The 22,772-nt window shown below is 37.4% G+C and overlaps 1 protein-coding gene across 5 annotated transcripts in view; it reads right to left on the bottom strand.

The window, feature by feature from the left end:
- The window catches only part of Ppp1r12a (protein phosphatase 1 regulatory subunit 12A), a 109,517-nt gene that overhangs the window by 3,689 nt on the left and 83,056 nt on the right, over positions 1-22,772 (bottom strand). Inside the window, exons 13-25 of one of the 5 annotated variants that reach the window (XM_076920161.1) lie at positions 22,495-22,662; positions 21,944-22,123; positions 15,725-15,815; positions 14,150-14,350; positions 13,753-13,936; positions 12,728-12,849; positions 10,751-10,816; positions 7,631-7,647; positions 6,321-6,456; positions 5,642-5,746; positions 3,057-3,104; positions 2,163-2,193; positions 1,394-1,444 (exon numbers count right to left, since the gene is read on the bottom strand). In XM_076920161.1, coding sequence (XP_076776276.1) covers positions 1,413-1,444; positions 2,163-2,193; positions 3,057-3,104; positions 5,642-5,746; positions 6,321-6,456; positions 7,631-7,647; positions 10,751-10,816; positions 12,728-12,849; positions 13,753-13,936; positions 14,150-14,350; positions 15,725-15,815; positions 21,944-22,123; positions 22,495-22,662 — 1,381 coding nt within the window. In that variant the 3' untranslated portion in view covers positions 1,394-1,412. The remainder of the gene's footprint in view (positions 1-1,393; positions 1,445-2,162; positions 2,194-3,056; positions 3,105-5,641; positions 5,747-6,320; positions 6,457-7,630; positions 7,648-10,750; positions 10,817-12,727; positions 12,850-13,752; positions 13,937-14,149; positions 14,351-15,724; positions 15,816-21,943; positions 22,124-22,494; positions 22,663-22,772) is intronic. The other 4 variants (XM_076920160.1, XM_076920162.1, XM_076920163.1 and 1 more) reach the window with 4 other exon arrangements.

Raw genomic sequence — 22,772 nt, 5'->3', positions numbered from 1 at the left:
AAATCACAGGAAATAAACTAAAAACCCCCCAAATTTAAAGGAATACTCCAACACATTTAGAACAGCAAACAATTTCTATTATTAAAATTCCATGTCAAGCTAGGCAGTACATAACAAAAATACAAGAGATTTATTTCTACTTTTCAAAGCTAATTAAAAATAGCAGTCTTACAAAGTAACTCAGTGAAATTTTTAAAACTTGAAATTCTAATTTCATAAGCTGAATTCTGAGGTGCTGATAAGGTTATCATTATTTTATACTATTATGTGACAAGATATGATATACAGACACACACAGAAACACACACATGCACACAAACATACACACAGACACACAAAGTGCTAACAGTTAACAAATAACCATACTATTTTGTCCCTCTGCACTGTTCAATGTTCAAAACAAAAACTCATTACAGAGGTGACAAAGAGTTTGATACTTCTGTCTGTCACTCACTCTCAGGTCATTATTTTGCTTTCATCCTGAAGATCAAACAGAGGACCTCCAGGGCTGGCAAGTCATCTACAACTAAGTTATAGTTTCTTATTTTTAAAGGAAATTTTAATTTTTTCTTCTCCTCCTCAAATAAATACTGAACTACAAATGAAAATGTGCAGAACTAATAAGCCTTACATCCTATAACTATTTAATTTTCTTATACCCGGATATTAGAAGCACCATACAAATCACCAGATGAAATGACACCACATTTAATCTCAGAACTTGGGAGGCAGACACAGAAATCTGTGTGATTTCAAGGCTAGCCTGGGTCTATATAGTGAGTTGCAGGACAGTCAGAGCTACACAGTAAGGCACTGTGTTTAAAAACCAAACCAAACCAAACCCTCTGTCATCACACAGATGGCGCTAGTCCGTTTCAGGAGGTGAGAAGACAAACAGGCATGAATGTTAAGGGGACTTGTAGGGAAAAGAGCAGGGAGAAGCTGAATGGCGGAGTGACGCGGGAGAAGAGGGTGACAGTAACCAGAATGAATCAGATACAGCTAGAAAACTGTCAAAAAATTAATAGAAATTATAATAAGAAAAGGCTTTTGGGCTGGCAAGATGGCTCAGGAGGTAAAGGGTTTGCCTCCAAGCCTGACAGGTGGAATTCAATGTCCAGGATCCACATGGTGTAAGAGAGACCCGACTCCTCCTTCTGACCTCAACACTCACTTGCCATGCGCATCCATACAAATATATATACACATAAAAACATAAACAAAGAAATAAGTGGGAAACATAACAGAAATGTTTTAGGTTTGAACTCCTCTTATAGATTTTAAGAGCTAGATTTAGGAAGAGAAACATGCCCTAGAGAATTCACAAGTGGCCGTCAGAATGGAGGACTTGAGCAGAGGAGAGCTGTACAGCTCAACAGCACAGCTGACTTACTTTGAGCTCTTCTTCCATTTCAGATATTCTTCTTTCTAGAGCTCTTCGTTCCTAGATCAATGGAAGAGACCAGTGATTACTCAGTTATACTCACACTGTCTTGTGTATTGTGACATGGTGACACTTCAGCATTAAAGATAAAATCAAGAGCAGTGAACAAAAGACGTGAGGCCGGTGCTGTGTAGGAGCTTTCTAGAACTGGGAAACAAGCTGCCAATCTTTTACATTACTTCCCACAGGCTCTCTCTTTAATGTTCTCTTTCTAGTAGGATGTTACACAACATATTCCAATTATTATTGTTTTCTAGTTAAGATAAACTTAGGGCTAGAGTAAGCCACTCTCAAGGCTGAGGACTATGTAGGAAAGAACACGCACACACAAAGATGCACTTATACTACAGTGTCAGGAGCAGAGGGCCAAGAAGCAAACATGCCTAAACTATGTGTGCTTTCCAACTACAAATGGATCCCAGAGAAATGCATCTTCTCCGCTCACAATGTTTACTGTGAGTTAGTTGGTTGGTTCACTCTACAGCTATAGAGATTTAGTCATAGAGGTTGATAATGTGTGTAGCATTAATGCAGTGAATATAGGACAGCAACTACGCATTTATTTTAAATTCATTTCAAAGAGTGGCAGGCAAAGCCAACAAACAATGTATTATTGCAGTGTCCTGTTTTATTTTCCCTTATATGATAAGCATTTCTAAAGTGTTAAGCGGAAGCAAGCAGCAGTCACTGATGAACTGTAAAACTGGTTAGGTCATACCGCCCAGAAGGTACTGACTCCTGCCGGTCACCTTTCAGATACAAACCATTTACATTTAGTTTAACAACACTGAAACTATTTTAATGACATTCTTCCCCAGGTTAACAATTAATGTTAATATTTAGTAATGTAGTACAATTATTATAAATGTCAATGAGAGTTTAGGGCATGTGCTTTTAAAAAAGGGATGGAGGCCCAATTATATCAACATGCTTAAAAATTATTACAGACATAAATGTTACTTTCTAACAGACCTTCCTTCTAGGTAAGAATACAACCATGACAAATTCACATAACCACTGTACTTCTCAAAACACCAGCAAATATAGCTTCATATTTGATCCTTACAACTTTGTAGAATATGTATGTACGTATGTATGTATGTATGTATGTATACATAAAAAACAAGCACACACTTTCTTCTAGACTGATAGGTAATACTACCACAGTCCTCAATTTTATTAGGTGTATTTAAGATTTTATGTCAGTTATAGGGCAACACTGAAACACTCTTCCCAACTGCCTGATCCTACTAGCTCAGAGAAACTGTTTATAGTTAAATGAAAAAACATATATGTAAACTGCTTAGTATAGTGTCACATGTGCTTCATTGTATAGGTTTCCTTTCAACATGTGGATCACTGTTACAGTCTCATCTCAAATTTTCAGACTATTCCTATGGCCATGTATAGACTCCAGAGCAATAATAATGACTGGAGAGAAATACACGTAAAATACCACAAACAACAAAAATATTGTAGAAAAAGAAAATGATAAGGTTTACTATATTATTATTTCTTCTTGTTTGCAATTCCCAGCTACCACCTACAGAAACAAAACCAAATCTACAGCCACTCATCCAAACACTACTGATTCAGTAAAGTGGACGCTTACCCTTTTTTCCATCTCCAATAGTGACCTATCTGCAAATCGTTCTTGTCTCTGTATAAAGAAATTTTAAAAACAGATGAACATACAATAAAAATGAGGGATACAATGTACTCTCCACTGGTGGATGTTATAAACCAGATGGTCCTCAGAGCTGTCATTTATACAGAGTGTGAAAAGGAGCACCTTTAAGGACATGACAAACATCACAGCCTTCCCTCAGATGTGTACTTCCTTCTGAATCCATCAGGAACAGTGAAATCTGCTTGATCAGATACTAGCATCCTGAATAAAGGAAACTTGTTAGCAGGCTGAGTGGCTTTGTAGGAAGGAGCTGAATGACAGTGCCTCAGCAGGTCACTCAGAAATTTGCTTCTCTGACTACAGAATCAGAAATCTGTATGTATCCATGGTTGCAAAACAATACCTTTCTTTTCTTTTAGAGCCAGACATAAGCACACTTTCCACTACCGAGCTACATCTTTAATACCTCCAAGTCCCTACTCCCAGGCATTCTTCTATAAGCTAGTGACCTATGCTATGCATAAGACCATGTCCAGCTAGTTTCTTTACCAAGCAGATCCAGACAGGATAACAATTGATTATTATCAATTTTCCTCTCCTACAGAGTTTGAGTAAGAAATAGGATTAATCAGAATTAACCTGACAAGAAAAATTAGGTGACAAAAGGACACACAGAAAAGGAGGAACAGAGACAGATTAGCAAGTTCAGCAGTGCACACACGGCTTAGCTGATTCACTATATAACAGAGCATCCTCAGTCCAGGTAAACAGAAAGTGGTAACTTTACTAAGAAAACATGACCAAATCTGTGTATGCTAAATGCTTGAAGGCCTGGTACTTATGCAGCCTGAAGGACATTCCAAGTTATTTCAACACCATATTATGAAGTGTGTTACTGCTTTCTGTCTTCCTTTCTGTTTATCTTCACAATAAACCCCCTCAAAAGACTGCATCTTTTAAATGACTCTAGAATTTAGCACAGCATCTGTTGTGTGTAGACAATTCCTTTATAAGACAACAGTAGTTAGAAGTGAGAGGGGAAAGACCCAGCAACAAGACTTCAATACAGAAAATGAACTTCTAAAAAATAAAAGGCAGGCATAAAAAAACAGGCTAAAAAGGAAGCATGTAGTATGAACAGACAATTTTAGATGAATTCTTTCAAGTGTAATCTAATAATTGCTAAGCAAGTTTGTTTTCTTAAGAACTAAAGCAGTCCTTAGGGCCTTTAACATAGATTTCGTTACAAGTCTTCAAAAGACACAAAATATGTAGCTCCTTACTATTCTTTGATCATTTTTTTGTTTTCTTGTTTGTTTAAAATGATGAGGTAAAGGAGGAGGAAATAAACTATTATTTCTCAGACACAGTGTACCATGGGAAAAGACCTTGGGAAACAATTCCAAGTTTCTAGGTACAAAAATCTGAGCTTTGTTATCTCTAAGCTGTTCCACAGAAAGAAGTTATAAAATAAAAGAGTAAACATTATCGAGCATGATTACATAGAAGAGTTTTATAATGAGGGAGGGAGGGAGGGAGGGAGGGAGGAAGAGACAGAGAGACAGAAACAGAGAGAAGGATGGGGATGAGCCCCCCAGAAGTCAGGAGAGGGTATGAGATAGCCTGTAGCTCGTATTACAGGCAACTGTGAGGCACTTGGGTATTAGGAACTGAGCTCGGGTCCCTAGACCAGGAGGAAATATGCTTAATTGATGAGCTAGCTGCTCAGATCCCTTTGACTTGAACAACAGAAACTCTTTATAATACACGCTCTTTACAAATTAAAAAAAAGGCCTGTGTGTGTGTGTGTGTGTGTGTGTGTGTGTGTGTGTTTTCTGTGCATGTATGTCTGTGTACCATGTGCCCAAAGTTCCTATGGGACTCAGAAGACCATATCAGGTCTCACGGACTGGAGTTAGAGACCATTGTGAACCACCATGTAGATTAGCAGTTCTCAACTCTCCAGATGCTGTGACCCTTTACTACACACAGTTCTTCATGCTGTGGTGACCCCCAACCATAAAATTACTTTTGTTGTTACTTCATAACCGTAATTTGCTATTGTTATGAACTGTAATGCAAATATCTGTTTTTTGATTGCTGTAGGTGACCTCTGTGAAAGGGTCATTTGAACCCCCTCCAAAGGGGTTGCAACCCACAGGTTGAGAACCTCTGATGTAGCTGTTGGAACCCAAACCTGAGTCCTTTGAAAGAACAGCCAGTGCTCTTACCCACTGAGCCATCTCTTCACCCTCACATACTAATTATTATAAAGAAATCTGGGAGGTTGCAGATGCATGCAGCTCTGACATAAGTGTCTCTAGAGTTCGATTTTCTGTATTACAAAAAACTCTTGAATTCTTTCTATATGACTTTACTTCTGTATTTTCATATTTCAAAAATCAGCTTTTAATTATGTTGATTACTTTTTATTCCTAAATAAAGCATTATAAATAACCAAACATATGTTCAGAACTAATATTACAGGAAAAATTAGATGTAAAGCTTTTGGGTATACTAAATCACCCTGCTATCTGGAGATTAACAAAGAGAAAAAAGGTACAAACCTGGGTAGCCTTTTCCAACTGCAGCTTTAGATCAGTTAGTTCCATATTTGTATCATGTAGCTGTGCCTTTAGCTTTTCATTTTCAGCTAAAATTTGTTCATAAAGCTAGAAAGATTAATGAGGAACAGATTACTTTTGTTGTTCTACTGAAGAGACCTCAATGACTACAATATTAAATAGAAAAATTAATGTAGATGTGTACCATAAAGAATATACTGGAAATATATTTTAATTATTTAAATAAACACAAGCTGCTTAGAATTAACTTGCAAGTTTGAGGCCAATAAATATCAAGACTGTATGTAATATCAAGACTGTATGTAATATCAAGACTGTATGTAATATCAAGACTGTATGTAAACACAAACAAAAATTCAAATGAAAAGATAATGAAACAAAGTATATGTGTGCACAGACTCATACTTGGTCCTTCGAATGGCCCCGCCCAGCTCGTTCCAGCAAGACAGACATAACAAATATAAAGCTTTGGGTATTTTTTCCTCTTTCCAAGACATGGCTATCTACACATTAATTAGCAGTCAGAAACTAAGAATAAAATAAGTTATTTCAAAATACTGATTTCTTTATAAGCAAGTTTCTCAGAATAGTGTTAAAATATAAATAGCATACACACACACACACACACTCCACAAAAACAAAAACTAAATAACCCTCATACCTTTTTGAAGTCAGTTGAGTCATCCTTTTCTAGCCGACTACTGTAAGGTTTTCTGTCTTCTAAGTAACTGTATGAAGCAGACCGACCCAGCAAGGAATCATATCGATCACTTGATGTTGTGGAACTGCTGTCATACCTTCAAAAGTTGAGTTGAAAATGGAAACTTTAATATAGTCTTCCACAAATTATGTTAGTATACATTGATTATGTATCACCTTGATATTCCCAGATGCTAATAGTCTCTGTAAGCTATTATCAATTTTGTGATATATAATAAATTTTTACTTTCTATATATGTAAGTCAAAGCTGTTTTCATATTATGCTAAATTATTTAAGGTTTTAAATGACCTTTTCATATTTTATCATGTTATAACAATTTATGCCATGATTCATTATAGTCTTAACTGGTGACACTTTTCCTTCTTTTGGTGGTATATAGAAATGTTTAAAATTAGCATCTTAGATTTGATGAAATAATCAATGAGTTTCCTAAGTGTTAAATAATGGGTTTGTTTTAAAAAGGAAGCATGCTATCAGGTCTGTGATCTTTTGTTATTTGATTCAGGTACCTTTTCTGATAAGCCCTACTGCTTTGTATTTCAGCTCAAAGAGTCACCAGTATATAAAATTTATTCTTAGTCTCACAAGGCCTTTGGTCACCAGCTATGGGCAAGGGAAATGGGTCAAGATTACAATCAAGGGTAGAGTGAGCTTGAGCTGAGATGATGTAAAAAAAGTTCCTTCATTCATCCATTTTCTTTTAAGGATGTTGAATACTTAATTCAATATTTTTCAGGCTGGGTGTGGATTTTTATCAGTTTCTGATATTAAAAATGAGATGGTTCATGTTGAAATAAGAAACATGGAAAAGCCCAAGAAAAAGGAACACTGCTGGAAAGATTTGGGAACATTCTCTTTCTCTTTTATTATAATTAGAGTAACCAATGAATTAAAAAAGTGATACCCTTTAACATAGATCTAACAGAGATTAGATCATTATACTTAATTTTTAAAAAATTGTATGTTTTCAAAAATTGCCTTTTTTTGTGCATCATGCACAAGGCAGAGGAAAACTTGAGAGAGTTGGTTTCCCCTTCCACTGTGTGGGTCTTGTGGATTGATTCAGGTTGTTAGGCTTGGCAGCAAGCACTAACCTGCTGAGCCATCTTGCCAGCCTAGGTCACCTACAATTTTTTCAGATTTTTATTGCCTATTAATATTATAAATCTACAAATCTGTAAGCATCCAGCATCATATTTTTATCAACAGTAAAAATGAAAAAAAAATCAGGAAAAAAAATTAAACATACCTGGAAACAGAATCCGTCTAGAAAGTAAAAAACAAAAACCAAAGAGCATGTTAAACTTTAGTTTTTCAAGAAAGTGTTAACTGAGACTGATACAGACAACCTCATGTAACAATGATGTTCACACTATTAAACTCATCCATCACTCGTGCTTTCATTTCATATGCTGTAAAATTGAGTGTACTTACTGTTTAAATAGAAAAGTAAAAAGGACTAGGAACTATCCATTGCTCATAATCACTCAGCAGAAATGACGTCAGTACAAGTTTACTTTGTGACACTTCAAAGCAAGCACTTGATTTCATTCTTGAGGGAACCAAATGGATATCATGTTCTCTATAGAATAGTATATATACACTATTTGATATTCTAAACACTTAGCTTTATATTTCTTCAAGATTTAGCAATTAAGCCACACAAAATATGACTATTTCCAGCATGTATCAATGAAGTTCCTATCTTCTTATCATGAAATGATTGTTAAGATAACTGGGATTGTACTGGCTTTTTTTTGTGTGTGTGTTTGTTTGTTTTTGGCCTGTTTTTGACACAAGTGGGAGTCATCAGAGAAGAAGGAGCCTCATCAGTTGAGGAAATGCGTCCGTGAGATTCAGCTGTAAGGCATTTTCTCAATTTGTGATGAATTGAAGAGGGCACAGTCCATTGTGGGTGGTGCCATCCCTGGGCTAGTAGTCCTGGGTTCTACAAGAAAGCTGGCCGAGCAAGCCAGAGGTTGCAAGCCAGTAAGCAGCACCCCTCCATGGCCTCTGCATCAGCTCCTGCCTCCAGGTTCCTGCCCTGCTTGAGTACCTGTCCTGACTTCCTTCTATCATCAACAGAGCTGTGGAAGTGTAAGCTGAGTAAACCGTTTCCTCCTCAACTTGCTCTTTGGTCACTGTATTTCACTGAAGCAATAGGAATCCTAAGACAGAGATGAGTGTAAATTTTTTGGGAGGATATTTAGTTTCCTCCTTTTATCACTTAATGTATAATTTTCCATAAAATAACCATTCAAAATTGGTTTGTTAAGACTTTTGAGTTTGGATATTTGTAATTTTTACAAGTTTTAAAATTAGTATGTTCACTCAAAACTGTTTAATTTTTTCAGGCTAAAAATGGTTTACTAAAGTCTGTTCAAATTTCCTTTGCAAAATTAATTTTGCCCTTGCTTTCAGTACTTATATTTTTATTGAATTAACTCTTCAGTTTTTAAAAAAGTTTAACAACCTTAAAAAAAAACCTTAAAATTTAAAGATATTAAATTCCATAAAATATTCAGAAATCATTCAAATTCTATGTCTTTTAGAATCACGGTGTTAACATTAATTATTTCTTAAAGCTAAATTGTAACTTCCAAACTCCATAAAATTTACTTTCTAAATAATGTTTAAATTACAATTTTAAATTACTTAAATAATGTAGAATACTAATATTTCATATGTTCACAATGTCATGAGATTCAACACACAACACAACCACCTCTCTTCCTCCTCCTCCCAGTCCTGCTGAGCACAATCTCAGTTTGTTTCCTGAGTTTGCTAGACTGTAAAAGTGCAATCACGCAGTACGTTTTCTGTGTCTTGCTTACTTCATGCAGCACAACCTTGCTCCCTATTTAAATATTTTTCCAAAATAAAAAAATCCTTTCCATCTTTTTGAGAAAGAAGTTCACATAAATATCTATAGTATATAAACTTCGGTGCTTTCCCATCCATTCACCCAATCCCTAGATAATAACTGTTAATGATTCTGTATATCAAATATCCATATAAATAATAGGAACTTTTGCACATGCATTTAGTTTGTCTATTTTCAATGTTTCATTTTTATAAGCAATGTTACAATTATTTTCTATAAAGTTATCTTTATATACTTGGAAATAAATATCTAGAAGTGGAAATAATAAGCTTAAAAACCTTAACATTTTTTCTTTAAAAAAGATGTATGTATGTATGCATGTATGTATTATATGTATGTATTATATAATAATATACTCTGTCTCCAAACACACCAGAAGAGGGTATCAGATCCCATTGTAGATAGTTCTGACCTTTGGAAGAGCACTGTGTGCTCTTAACCTTTGCACCATCTCTCTAGCCCCTAAACATTTTCTTAAGGCTTCTGATATGTATTTTTAAATTAAAATTTGATACCAATGATGCTGCTCTATGTGTGCAGTGGTAGTGGTGGGGTTCCCTTCTTACACCATTTGGGTTTTACTGATCAAAGTTAGGTCATCAAGCCTGTGTGGCAAGCGAGTTTCCCTGCTCAACTTCTCAATTCAGTACTACTTTAATCACTGTGCTGGCTGTCCACCTGCTTGCCTAAGGATCAAAAGAACTTCTTGAGTCAAAATAGGTATATTTGGATCTAGAAGCAGTGTCCATTCAGTCAGTCACCTCGTCCAGGTAAACAGCTGCTACTGTATACTGCTTCACACTCTGAGAGCCTAGGGAAATGCAAAAGCTCTCTAGAAAGGAACACACCAGAAATGAAAATGACAGCATCAACCGCCAGAATGCCTTTTAGGCTACAGAGTGCTAATTCATAGCACACAGGTCAAATACTGTGTGAGCCGTTCTATCTCTTATTATCCTGGACAGCCAGCAGGGAATGCAGGCAGGACAAGGTCACCACTGGGGGGGGGGGGGGGGGGGGGGGGGGGGGGGGGGGGGGGGGGGGGGGGGGGGCGGCGCCTGCAACTGCACGGCTAAGGAGGCTGCTTGCAGACAATACTTGAATGTGTGATATGACTAAGGAAGAGTAATAGGAAAAAACCCTTTGGAGGATCCATTCTAAACACATGTAAGGAAAGTCGGGCACAGTTTCTTTAGATCACAACTTTGCCAACCTTAGAAATAAACCCTACACCTCTGACTTCTAAATCTCTGTCACTTGTGAGTGTGCTTTGGACAATTACACTTCTTTACTTACAATTACACTTTTTCCTTCCTTCCTTGTTTAACTCTAAATTTAAGTTTTCTGACAGTTGTTGTATGTCAGTAAAGCAACCCTCCCTTCCATCACCTGTAAACCATTCTCTGTCCTGGTCACCTCGTTCCAACCTGAGTCAAGCACCCGCTCACATGCACACCCGCGCTCGCATGCACGCCAGCTGCTCACCTGTGTGTCCCTCTTGCTGGAGCTGTCCTCGGTGTCTGACTGCCGCTCCTGCTCATTTTCATCGCTCTAAAGCACATTGTCAGATAGGGTTACAAAAACAGACACAACAAATGCTTGCTATTTTTTACTTTTGGAATCTAAAATAATTCTGCCAAAAATATACCATGAAACTGATATATGTGTTCAAACCTTTCTATATTAAAATCTTTAAATTTATTTTAAATTAGATGTTTTAAAGGAAACAAAAGAACTTGCTTTTCCCTGTTGGCCCCTCCATTCATTATCACTTATGCATTATACCTCAGCTTTCAAAACTTTTTTTTTTAATTTTTAATCTACCTTTAAGAGTGTTTGTCTGTACTTCAGAAGCTGTAAATTATACTTTTGATATAAGGCCACTTTAGGATAAACATGTATAATTTCTTAAATCTTTATTTTTGGTTTTATGAAACTTAAGTTCTACTGGGATATTCTAAATTTGCTTGAATAAAAGCAAAAACAAAAAAACAAAACCAGCCACATACATCCTTGATTATCGTCTTCATGTATTATATAGCTGCTTATATTTTAAATTGTATATGCCAATGTGTACTACATGTAATCTCACTGTTAATAAAAATAAAGATAACTAAGCCCCTGAGATTAAAAAGGTAGATTAAAAATAAAGTTGGCTATGATGTGTTGTTTATAGGAAAAGTAAACTGAAAACAACAGTTGGGAAATTACATTCTGAAGCCAGGCAGTGGTGGCGCACGCCTTTAATCCCAGCACCTAGGAGGCAGAGGCAGGCGATCTCTGAGTTTGAGGCCAGCCTGGTCTACAGTCTGAGTTCCAGGACAGCCAGGGCTACACAGGAAAACACAGTCTCAAACACCCTCCCCTCTTCCAAAGTAGACTTTGTTAAGTGTAAGAGCAACATATGGAGATGTGTGGGTTAGTTCAACAGCTGGATGACCTCCAGTGGAGGGATGCATACAGCTTAGAGATTAACATTTTTATAGCAATTAAAATAAACGTACTGCTAGATATAACAGCATAGATGTAAAACCATACAATTGTATATGCAAATGCTCTTACGTTTGAAAACAAGGATAAAAATTGAGAGAAAATATGACCTTGTATTGCCCTTTTTATGCTGTCATGAAACCTTATACTTACTAATAATGTTTCTAGATAAAAATATAGTTTTTGGATTGTGGCTGTACATCAGTAACAAAGCATTCTTTGCCTAGAATGCATAATTTGACCTTCAGCTTTGCAAAGAAATTACTAAAAAACAGAAAAAAATACCAAGAGACTACATTTAAAAATATAAAAATAAATTTTGTTCCCTTAAAACTTTTATATTAAAAATATAAATGTTTTCACGTTAACGGTGCTACCCCACATTTCTTCCATTTGCCAAGAAGTAGCAGTATTAGGGTTATAACCTGAGATCTTGAAAAAGAAATTTATTCACTTGTAGTATTGGGAATTAAACTTATAGCTTTGCACATGCTGGGCAAATGACGTGTCCCTAGCCTAGAACTCTATGCTGAAACTTTCCTCTTCACAGGACTGTTGGAATCTTGCGTTGTTTGAAGCAAAACGAGTTCTTTTATGTACACTTATAATATAAAAATTAGATTAAATGTACAACATGTGAAGCATTTTTCTTTGAAGGGGCTATTAACATTTTAAAATAATGTGTATTCCATAACCAATAGCCATTATAATTATTCCAAAATTGGAACAGAATTCCTGATTTAGGTAGTAAATACACATACACACATGCACGCACACATGCACGCACGCACCCATGCATGAGCGCGCGCGCGTGCACACACACACACAAATCTACCTATTTGGTGACTGTGTTTATAAAGCATTTTAAAATTTAATAGTTAGACTAATGATGTAAACCATCTATCATCTCAGCGATGTAAAGAATTATGAGCAAGTACTTCTGGGAGGGCAGTGTTTGTAAGAGGGCCTTACATCTTGTGTCCAGAAGGAGACTCCAGTAGACCGTCGTTTTTCTCTTGGTCGCCTTCGTTCTCTGATTGATTTAGGCTGTGACTTATCTTCCCCTTCTTTCTCCTCTTCTTTTTTCTCTCCCTCTATTTATAGATTACATAAACCACATGATTGCAATTTATCATGACAATGTTTTTACAAGCATTCGTCAAAACAATCCTGGAGCCAGCTAGATGGTTCAGTGGGTAAATACAATTGCTGCCAAGCCAAGGGACCCACACAGCGGAAAAACAGATTCTGACAAGGCATCTTCCGACCTCTGCAGGTGTCATCGTACTTACACACATATGCCCTCGCCTACCATGTACAAAATAAACAGTACTCTTAATTTTGTTAGCCTCTTTTGTAAAGCTTAAATTTCTTCAATTAAAATAATGTTTTACATATATATATGTGTGTGTGTATATATATATATATATTTGGTATAAATTTACATTATGACACACTTTTAATGATCATGAGAACAAATTATCTCCACATTCTTGCTGTCCAAAATAAAATCATCCCTAGAGACATATTCGTTGTGTAGAAAATGGCTGATTGGTGGCTGATGGGCAGGACAGGCTAGTCATTAATGTGTGACAGCAAGTTACCCGCAGCACTGCCATGCGAGGGGAGAAAGCACAGAAGCGCACGATGAGACACGTGGCAGCAGCCCTGTCCAGCCTGCAGCCTCCACCGAGTCTTCTAGCACTTCAGTCCCACCCTAAGGGCAGACTCTTTGTTCTGAAAAATTATCTATCTTTCATTAAAAGCAAATCAATATAAACATGTTAGTCTTAAGATTTCCATTTCTTACCTGTAAATGGCTTCTGTACTACAAGATTATTAGGGTCTTTGAATGTGCTAACAATATAGACACGCACAGAACATTAATGACTGTACACTGTTTCTGCTCAGTACATCAGCTTAAGATGTCCTGTAGCTGCACTACTAATTAGGGAGACTTGATCCCAGGATTACTTTAACGAAAGGTGGTTCCTCACCTCTTTCATTTTCTTTGGCTAATCCCCGGGAGTAGGCAGAGGTTATACCGACAAGACTGTTTGGCCTGTTGAGCTGACTGGAGGCGTAGAGCGAACTGCCTAGAGTAGAAAGTGAGGAGGAGGAGGAGGAGGACGACGGAGTGCTTGAACTTGAAGTGGACACTGGTCTGTAACGTGCGTAAGTCTGTGAAGCATTCAAAGCCATTTGAAATAGTAAGTAAAGACACACGAACACAAACTGATTTCAAAGTATTGTTCTCACCATGGCAAAGGCGCCCGACTCCAGCCCACGCCCATCCTGCCCTTCATACTGTTTACTAGGCCACACATCTCTGCGCTGTCAGAGCCCCAGGAGCCACTCAGACCATCTGACCAGCTGCGCTGACCACAGCATTACCTCATCGTATGTTCTAGAATACTTTTGTTTATATTCATCTTCTCTAGAAGTTTCTGACTCCTTCTTTTCTTCTTGTTTCTCTTTATCTTGCTTTTCCTTTTCTTCTTTTTCTTTCTCTTCATTTTCTTGTTCTCTGGTTCTCGTAGAACGACTTCTTCCTATTGTTTTTTCAGCTTCCTGAAGATCAGTCAGTGTTACCCCCTGCACACCAAAAAGGCATAAATTGTGACACATATTAACAGTCATTTAAAAAGAATACCTTATAAGCTGATACATCAAATATGAATGTAATTTTCATAGCGAATCATATTCATTTTTTTATTGGATTATTTACTTATTTACATTTCAGATGTCATCTCCTTTCCCCATTTCCCCTCCCTAGAAATCCCCATACCATCCCCCCTCCTCCTTTTTGCTTTTATACTATTTTAATTACATGCAAGTATTAATGTCAGTTCTAGGTGAGGAACTAGCAATACAATAGATGTAAATAGTCAAGAATAAGCAAAACAATAAACAAAGTCCCATGAACACTCCATGATCACTGTTTCTAAGAGCTTAGGATGACCAAAATATCTGAGCCAACTTCCACATTCATTTTATGAATCACAATTATGATAGGAATTGGGAAAGTTATAACTATGGATAAGAAACTGTGTATACTCAAAATTAACAAAATAGTAAGACAGACAGAAAAATCTGAGTATGTTTCTAATTTTAGAAGAGTCAATCTACATAATACAGCATTTATATAATACACTATACGTATTCATTTTCACACATTAACTTGAGGTTTGATAAAATCTTCAATAAGTAAGTAATGTTTCCAGGCTAGATCCCTGAGAATAAGCTAGATGGGAAAAGTAGCTAAGACCCAACAACCATAATGCTTTGACCGGCAAGTAATGGCAAGGTTCAAACAGCTGAATTCATGCCATGGAGTTCCTCATCAGTAGGAAGGGCAGCCATCATAGTCAGCATGGTGGGTAGGAAGTGAGACAGTAACTAGGCAGAGAGACGCTCTCCTTACACTGGTCCACCTGCTGTTTTCTATACTAAGCACTAGGCCTCTTCTCCATCCCTTCATCTCTACATATTCCTAAGACTTTAATAATTATAAGGTACCATATGGCTGGGTGGTGGTGGTACATATCTTTAATCCCAGCACTCAGAAGGCAGAGGCAGGGGGATCTTTGAGTTAGAGGCCAGCCTGGTCTACAGAGTGAGTTCCAGTATAGCCAGAGTTACACAGAAACCTTATCTCAAAATCAAAAACAAAACAAAACAAAAACAAAAACCAAGGTGGGGGGCACCACATAATTAATTCATGGTAACACTTATGAATATATTCTGTGCCAAAAACCAAATTAGGGATAGGGGATTAAAAACCAATACTCAAAGAGACATAGGATACTAGTTAGGTATAATGTGATACCAAAAGTATAACCTTATACATAAAAGCTATGGAAGGATTACTACATCATCCTTACCTCTTCTGATTTTTCCCACAGAGTGAAAATCAAAGTCATGTATTAAGTTTGTATATAATCTCTGTATTATGCACATTAGATATACCTGTGTCGACCGTCTAGACTGTCTTGCTTGTCTAGATCTTGCTTTTCTTTGGGATTCAGATTCTTCGTCCCTAACAGGAGTGAGGTATGACCTACAGTAATAAATAAAAAAATTGTTAGTTGGAGAGTCAGTATTTTTATGAGTAGAAATATTCATCAATGTTTGTGATTAAAACAAGCAAGCATAGTGTTTAATGAGTTAAAAAAGAATCTTCAGGAAATATTTGTACCTGGCTTTGAAACTGATTAATGCAATATGACCATTCTTATTTCATTTTTATTTTATGTGTATGGGTGCATTATCTATATGTCTGTCTGTACTACTTGCCTGCCTGATGTCCACAATGATCATTGGGTCCCCCTGGCAGTGGCATTACAGAGGGCTGTGAACCACCATGTGGGTGCTGCGAGTCGCATCTGGGCCCTCAAGAAGATCAAGAGCTCCCACTTATTAGCATTGCCCACTTAACGAGCCAATCTCTGCTATTTTTTTTTTTTTTAAATATAAAAAAGGAGGGAAGGGGCTGGGCATGTGATGGCACCTGGGAGGCAGAGGTGAGCACTTCTCTGAGTTTGAGACTAGCCTGGTCTACAGGGCTACACAGAGAGAGCCTGTCTCAAATAACCAAATCAAACCAAAAGAAAACCAAAAAAAAAACAAACAAAAACTGGGAGCAAAAATTTTACCTTCTCTATACCTAAAATATTTTTAAGTACACCTTCATTCACAAATTTGACTCCAAATTCCTTACGCCTACCATTTTGGCCTGTTTTGATTTGCTATAACAGTCTTAGATGACTTAGGCAGATGTCTGATTTAAAGTCTTTACTCTAAGTGTCGGAATGCCTGTACTGACATGAGGACACTCTTCACAGTCCTATTCTTTTAATTATTTATACTCTGAGTAGAAATCATAGTTTTGTTCACATTTTGAACAAGAACTGAATAATTTTAAAAGGAGATAAAGCTTTGCCCCTAGTAACCAGGATTACTTGCCATAGTTCAATCATGACCACTATCCTGTCACTGAACTCTCTGAGTGAAATACATGACAGAATTCTCTACTTTCTCTATAAGGTTTAGTGCGTCACCCGCTGTGTTCTCCAAGGCCAGTGTACTTTACTTGAATTCTCCTCTCTAGAAGGGCTCTTTGTCAGCTTTACTGCTCATCTCAACTTGTTAGTCACTGTTCTTTAATAAGCTCTGAAGTCAGCTAAGAAGTTTTATGCTATTTGTCTCTCTTCTATAAGCCCTTTAAACTCAGAGAATCTAGTACTGCAGGTTTGCACTCTATCTGCAGTGGTCTTTTAAAATTCTTCAGAGGGATTCAATTTCTTTTCAAACACTGGGAATGTATTCATGACTGTCCATATTTCTGATTGTTTCTGAAGTCTGCTAAGACTAGAATATATGATTAATTTTTCTTAGCATCTGTTTTCTCAGATAAGTCCTGGCAGATACAAATTTATTTTTTTTCAGTGGCTTTCGATCTCAGCAGTTAGGTACAACTTAGTCTGAACCAGGGTGAGAGGACTGCTTTCTTGTTGCTTCTACTGTGATTACAGCAACTGAGAGCAAGTCAGTCAGAAAAAGTCAAATATGGTCATTTTTTTTCCTTCAATGGGGCATTTAGCAAATTTACAGAAACACAGCAATTATTTCAACTTAAGCTGTTTATATGATCTTTGTGCTAGCTTGTTTTATGTCAACTTGACACAAGTTTGAGTCATTTGGAAAGGAAAGCTCAGTTGAGAAAATGCTCCCAACAGACTGGGCTGTGGGCAACCCTGTAGAGCATTTCCTCCATGGATGACTGACGTGAGATGCCAAGCTCACTGCCTTCTATAAGAAAGCAGGCCAGTAAGCAGCACCTTCCATGGCCTCTGCATTAGTTCCTGCTCCAGTTTCCTCCCTGAGTTTCTGCCCTAGCTTCCCTGGACAGTGAGTGGACGAAAAGCTGTGAGCTGAGATCACTCTTTCCCTTCCCATGTGGCTTCTGGTCATGGTATTTGTCACCCTGAAAAACCCTGGTTTCAAGAAATACGGTGCATCCTCATCTGGTTGAGTATTACATCTTGGCCAGAAAGATGTAACTGTTTTTTTGTTTTCTGTCCTCTTAGGACCCATATTCTCGACACTTTTTACAGGGATATTGTTAAAATCCTGTGGTACAGCAGTACTGTGGCTATCTGGAGGAACATCTTCTGTAACTGAAGCATTTCACAAAAGAATTCTTTTCTTTTTTAATTTTTATTTTTTAGTGTATGTTCATTGGTGTTTTATCTATATTTATGTCTGGATGAGGGTGTCAGAAGCCCTGGAACTAGAGTTACAGACAGATGTGAGTTGCCATGTAGATGCTAGGAATTGAACCCGGGCCCTCTAGAAGAACAGCCAGTGCTCTTAACTGCTGAGCCATTTTTCCAGCCCCTACAGAGGAATACTTTCTTACCAAATCTCACCAAAATACTAGTTCTGACCTAAATCCACAAACTCACTTTTTATTCCAATTAGCATGAATTATTTTTTAAATTCACTTCTAAATTTTCATGAATGTTAATTTCTCATAACTGTTAAGGGGATAAGCCACCAGTTGAATGGCTTGTAAAATCTGTGCACTTTAATCTTATATGTGATATCTGTTTCCAATTAGTATAAAACTTTTAATCAATTCAATGTTTTTCTTTTTAATTAAAGATTTTTCTAATGATTTATTCTACAAAATTTTATTTATTAGCTGAAACAGATTTACTTATAGTGATTATTTTAAGTGGTCAACCGTATTATATATCTTAAAAAACTGAGTAACAGCCTTCTTATTTTACACTTAGCTTTTTTCCTTTCAGAGAAAATAAATTTTTGTCTTGTTTCCTTTTAATAGAATTTTTCTACGTAGTCCAGACTGGCTTGAAAATCACTATTTAAGCCCAGACTGGCCTTAATCTTGTGGCTTTTCTGTCTCAGCTTCCTGGGTGCTGGGATTACAGGCATGATCCACCATGTCTAGCTCAGAGGAAATATAAAATGATAATGGGAAGAGAATAACTATATAAAGCAATGGTATTATTTGTAAGGTGCTCCTATGCATTTAAAATTACGGTAAATAACAAACACTGTAAAATAATCTGCTATTATAGTCTACCATTTGATATTAGTTTTTCTCTACTTTTAAACAAACATTTACTTATCAGGGGCTGTAAAGATGACTTGTGGGCTAGCAAACTTGGTGTGTAAGCATGAGGAGCAAAGTTCAAACTCTTGGCTCCCAGTAAAAGCTAGGCACGGCTGCACATACTTATAACTCCAGCAGTAAGGGCTGAGAGAGGTACAACTTGGAAGACAGAGTGTGCTCACTGAAAAACATTATCTTAAGAAAGCAAGCGGAAAGGTATATGTGCACAAGTATGCATGCGCCTACAAACACCACAGATGTACTAAACCCCACCCACCCATAAATAAATTAACAAAAAATGAAGGCATTGGAATTTTTATCTAAAAAGAAAGAAGGAATTAGATACAATCCTGATCAACTAGGATAACTGAACAGTGTTCTATATAACTTCATATTAGATCTTCAAGTACCTAATAGGATAAATACACTTAATTTTTCCAGTCACAATTTATTATCTTTTTCCCTCTAGCACTGATTACCAACCCTAGGACTACACACTTGCTAGCAAGTATTCTATCACTAAGGCAAACTCCTAACCCTGCCCAATATAATTTTTGCCATTGTGTATATATTTTAAGGCAAATAATAATTGTATGTATTTCAGATTCACTGGTAAAATTTAATGAAAAGATAACTAGAAAAAGCTAACAATTTATAAAAATTCCCAGTTAACTATTTCATGTGGAAGAAAGTCCAGACACTAAAATTACTTTAGGTATTACTGAAATAGGACAGATTCTCTAGATATGGAACAGAAACAAGGTCAAAAGACACAACCATGGAAGGCCTTCAGGAGATTTATTTCCAAGCCAGCCTTTACTAGGAAGGCATCTCAGAAACATAATACCTAGGAGTTTACAGCAAAGAGAAGTTCAGGGTGCAAAGCTAAATACCAGATTGCTGTTATCCCCTATAATTTCCGTGAGAGTGACCAGATGCAGCTTCCCCAGCCCATACCTGGGTAAGGCCCTACCCTGGGAATGGAATTTAAGCACAGACAAGAGAAAGAGAAGCTGGAAAAATCAGCAGCTCTGTATCTGGGAGACTACAGACACAGCAGGGCAGACCCAGTGAAGAGAAACTGTTAAATCTGTTGACTCTTATAAACCCCAGCAATGGCATGGGGATACAGGGTGAAGCCAGTGTTCAACGCAGTGTTAATGACCTGTGCACCTCTCCAGAGTTCACCTCTGCCATTGAAACAGATGATGTCAGTGGGTCTTCATCTGTCGCCATACAGATGGTGACAGCCAAGAGTAACTACGAGTCAACACCCAGAGACAGATAAGAAATCCAGAAAGAGACTGGCTGAGGCCCTGAAGGCAGACAGGATTGCTAGACAGCAGAAAACATGGGAACTAAGACGAAGGGTCTGAAAACTAAATGAAAAACCTGGAAACCCATGGTGTGATCGGCTCTGCAAACTCTCTATGAAGGGGCCTGGTTTTACTTCTATGTCTTTAACTGATGATTCTACCCTAGTAGCGATGGTGTTACACCCATATCACTCTTTTAAAGCTCTTTTTCAAAGGCAAAACTGTGATAGTGTTTAAGTAATAAAGCCTGCTTATAGTTCAGACAGAAAAAAAAATATACATTTTGTTTCTTATGCCATTAGAATATTCTTTGTTGTATGGAACAATGTATTAAAGATTTATTTTTAATTTTAATATCTTCCACTAAAATTAAGACTAATTTTAAAAGCCATACACTCCTCAACTTTCTTCTAAAATGCAATCAATAAACCTGACCATAAGAATCAGCTTGAGTGCTAGAGCTGTCATAGAATACACTGGTTTTGAGCCTAGCACTGAAGTGGGAAGAGATAGGGGGAGAGAATCATATTGTATTCTGAAACAATTATTGATTCTGAGGAAATACTCATTACACTGTCTTTGTCACTGGGAATTTTATTTAAATTAAAAGCATGGAATCTCAGAGATGGAATGGTTTCTGGAAGTTAAAGTCTGCATAGCAAGAACCTTTCTTTCCATACAGAAGAAAAAATGCTGATAAAGACACAAGTGTCTCCAGTATAGCTCAGTGGTAGATGAAAGCCCCTTGTTTGACTTCCAGTGAAGAAGAAAAAGGGGAAGACAGCAAAAGGAAGGACGAGGAGGGAGAAGCAAGGGGACAGAGGGGAAAGACCTAGGAAGAAGGAGAAAGACATGGACCAGGGAAGGGAGTTGGAGGAGGAGGAGGCAAGAGTGAACCTGTGACTGTCATGTGAAGCAATGGCTTTACCACTAAGCTACACGGCCAGCCCATAAATCTTATAATGAAAATCAAAGACAAAACTGTTTAAAATACATCTATTTCCTTTGTAATGAGAACAATTCATCTTGGTATGTTGTATATAATTTCTCCCAAGTTTCTTTAAGTCTTCACAAAACACACACACACTTTCAATTAACACTAAGATGCTAACAGCGAAGAAGACAGCTGTCTGGCTTTGCCTTTGATTGCCTCAAACATCAATTCTTTCAGAGATGACTAACACTAACTGCTAATAACTGCTGGCTGAGTCCACTTACCTAGGCTGGAGCCAATACATGATATTTCATTTATTAGCCTATTCAGAAAATGGTCATTATGGTGGTTTGAATGAGAATGGCCCTTAGGAGCATCTATTTTAACACTCAGTCCCAGTTGGTAGAGCGGCTTGAGGGGCTTTGCAAGTGTGACCTTGTTGGAAGAAGTATGTCATTAGAGGTGGGCATGGGACATTAAGGCCACCTGCCATTCCCAGCTCTTCCTCTCTCTTGTGCTGCAGTTCAAGATGTGAGGGGCTCTTAGCATCCTTCTCTAGCCACATCTGCCTGCTGCCTTCACCCTGACATTATGGACTCTAACTCTCTGAAACTACAAGCAAAACCCCCTCTTCTACAAGTTGACTTGGTCATTGTATTTTAGCACAGCAACAGAAAGGTAATTACTAATACATATCACATTTCCGAGAATAACAAAACAAACAAGCAAAGAACACAAAATACCAAAAACTGGACAAGCATACGAGCAGAACTAGTACTGTGAGGACCTGTACACACCTGCGTCTCTCCCTGACCTCTGATGTGGAGGAAACAGTGCCAGCAGTAGTTGTAGTCAGGGTTGTGGTAGAAGAAGCTGCGGCATTTACAACAGTTGGAGCAACAGGGATGGTCACTGCGGTAGGAGCACTGTCCTTTTCTTTCTCAGTACTATCCTCAGCCCACAAACGATTTGAGGTACTATAGCATCATAAGCAGCAACACAAAAAGAGAAAAGGAAAACAGCTAAACAACGAAAGCAATTTCTAGAAGCTGAAAACATGTGACCACAGGGATGGATTTTTTAAAAACACAAGATTAGCAATCAAACAGCTCACACAGAGCTGCCAAAGAACATTTTTTATTTTAAGCAATATGATTTAAGACTTTAAGTTTTTTTTTTTTTTCCCCAGACATGCATAATTGCTTGTTTTTTTGGAACCAATTTTTGCTTAAGAGCAATTTTGACATGGTAAATAAAAAAATCCAGAGCCCACATCCGTCTACACAACGATGCATGCACGCACATAAGCACACAGTAGACCTGAACACAGAATGTCTCTGTGACTCACCTGCTCTGTGTGCCTGCGGAGGAAGAACCCGGGGGAGTCTTTGCAGTAGTGCTTGTGCTGGAAGGGAGGCTTTTCTGAAGCCCAGCTGCAGAGGTAACTGTTGGTGTTGATGTGGTGCTTGGAACACTACAACTAATCAAATCATCTTGTCTTCTACCAAAGGAGCAACTAAAGGAAAGAGGCATTTCTATATAGGATGTGTCTGTATGTGTACTCTACATTCACTATCTTAGATACCACACAACTGCACACAGTAGAAAATAAACTGTGTTCCTAAT

Source organism: Arvicanthis niloticus, chromosome 22, assembly GCF_011762505.2.
Source record: "Arvicanthis niloticus isolate mArvNil1 chromosome 22, mArvNil1.pat.X, whole genome shotgun sequence".
Taxonomy (NCBI): domain Eukaryota; kingdom Metazoa; phylum Chordata; class Mammalia; order Rodentia; family Muridae; genus Arvicanthis; species Arvicanthis niloticus.
Note: the sequence above shows the minus strand (reverse complement) of the source record. Positions and strands in the feature narration are given on the sequence as shown.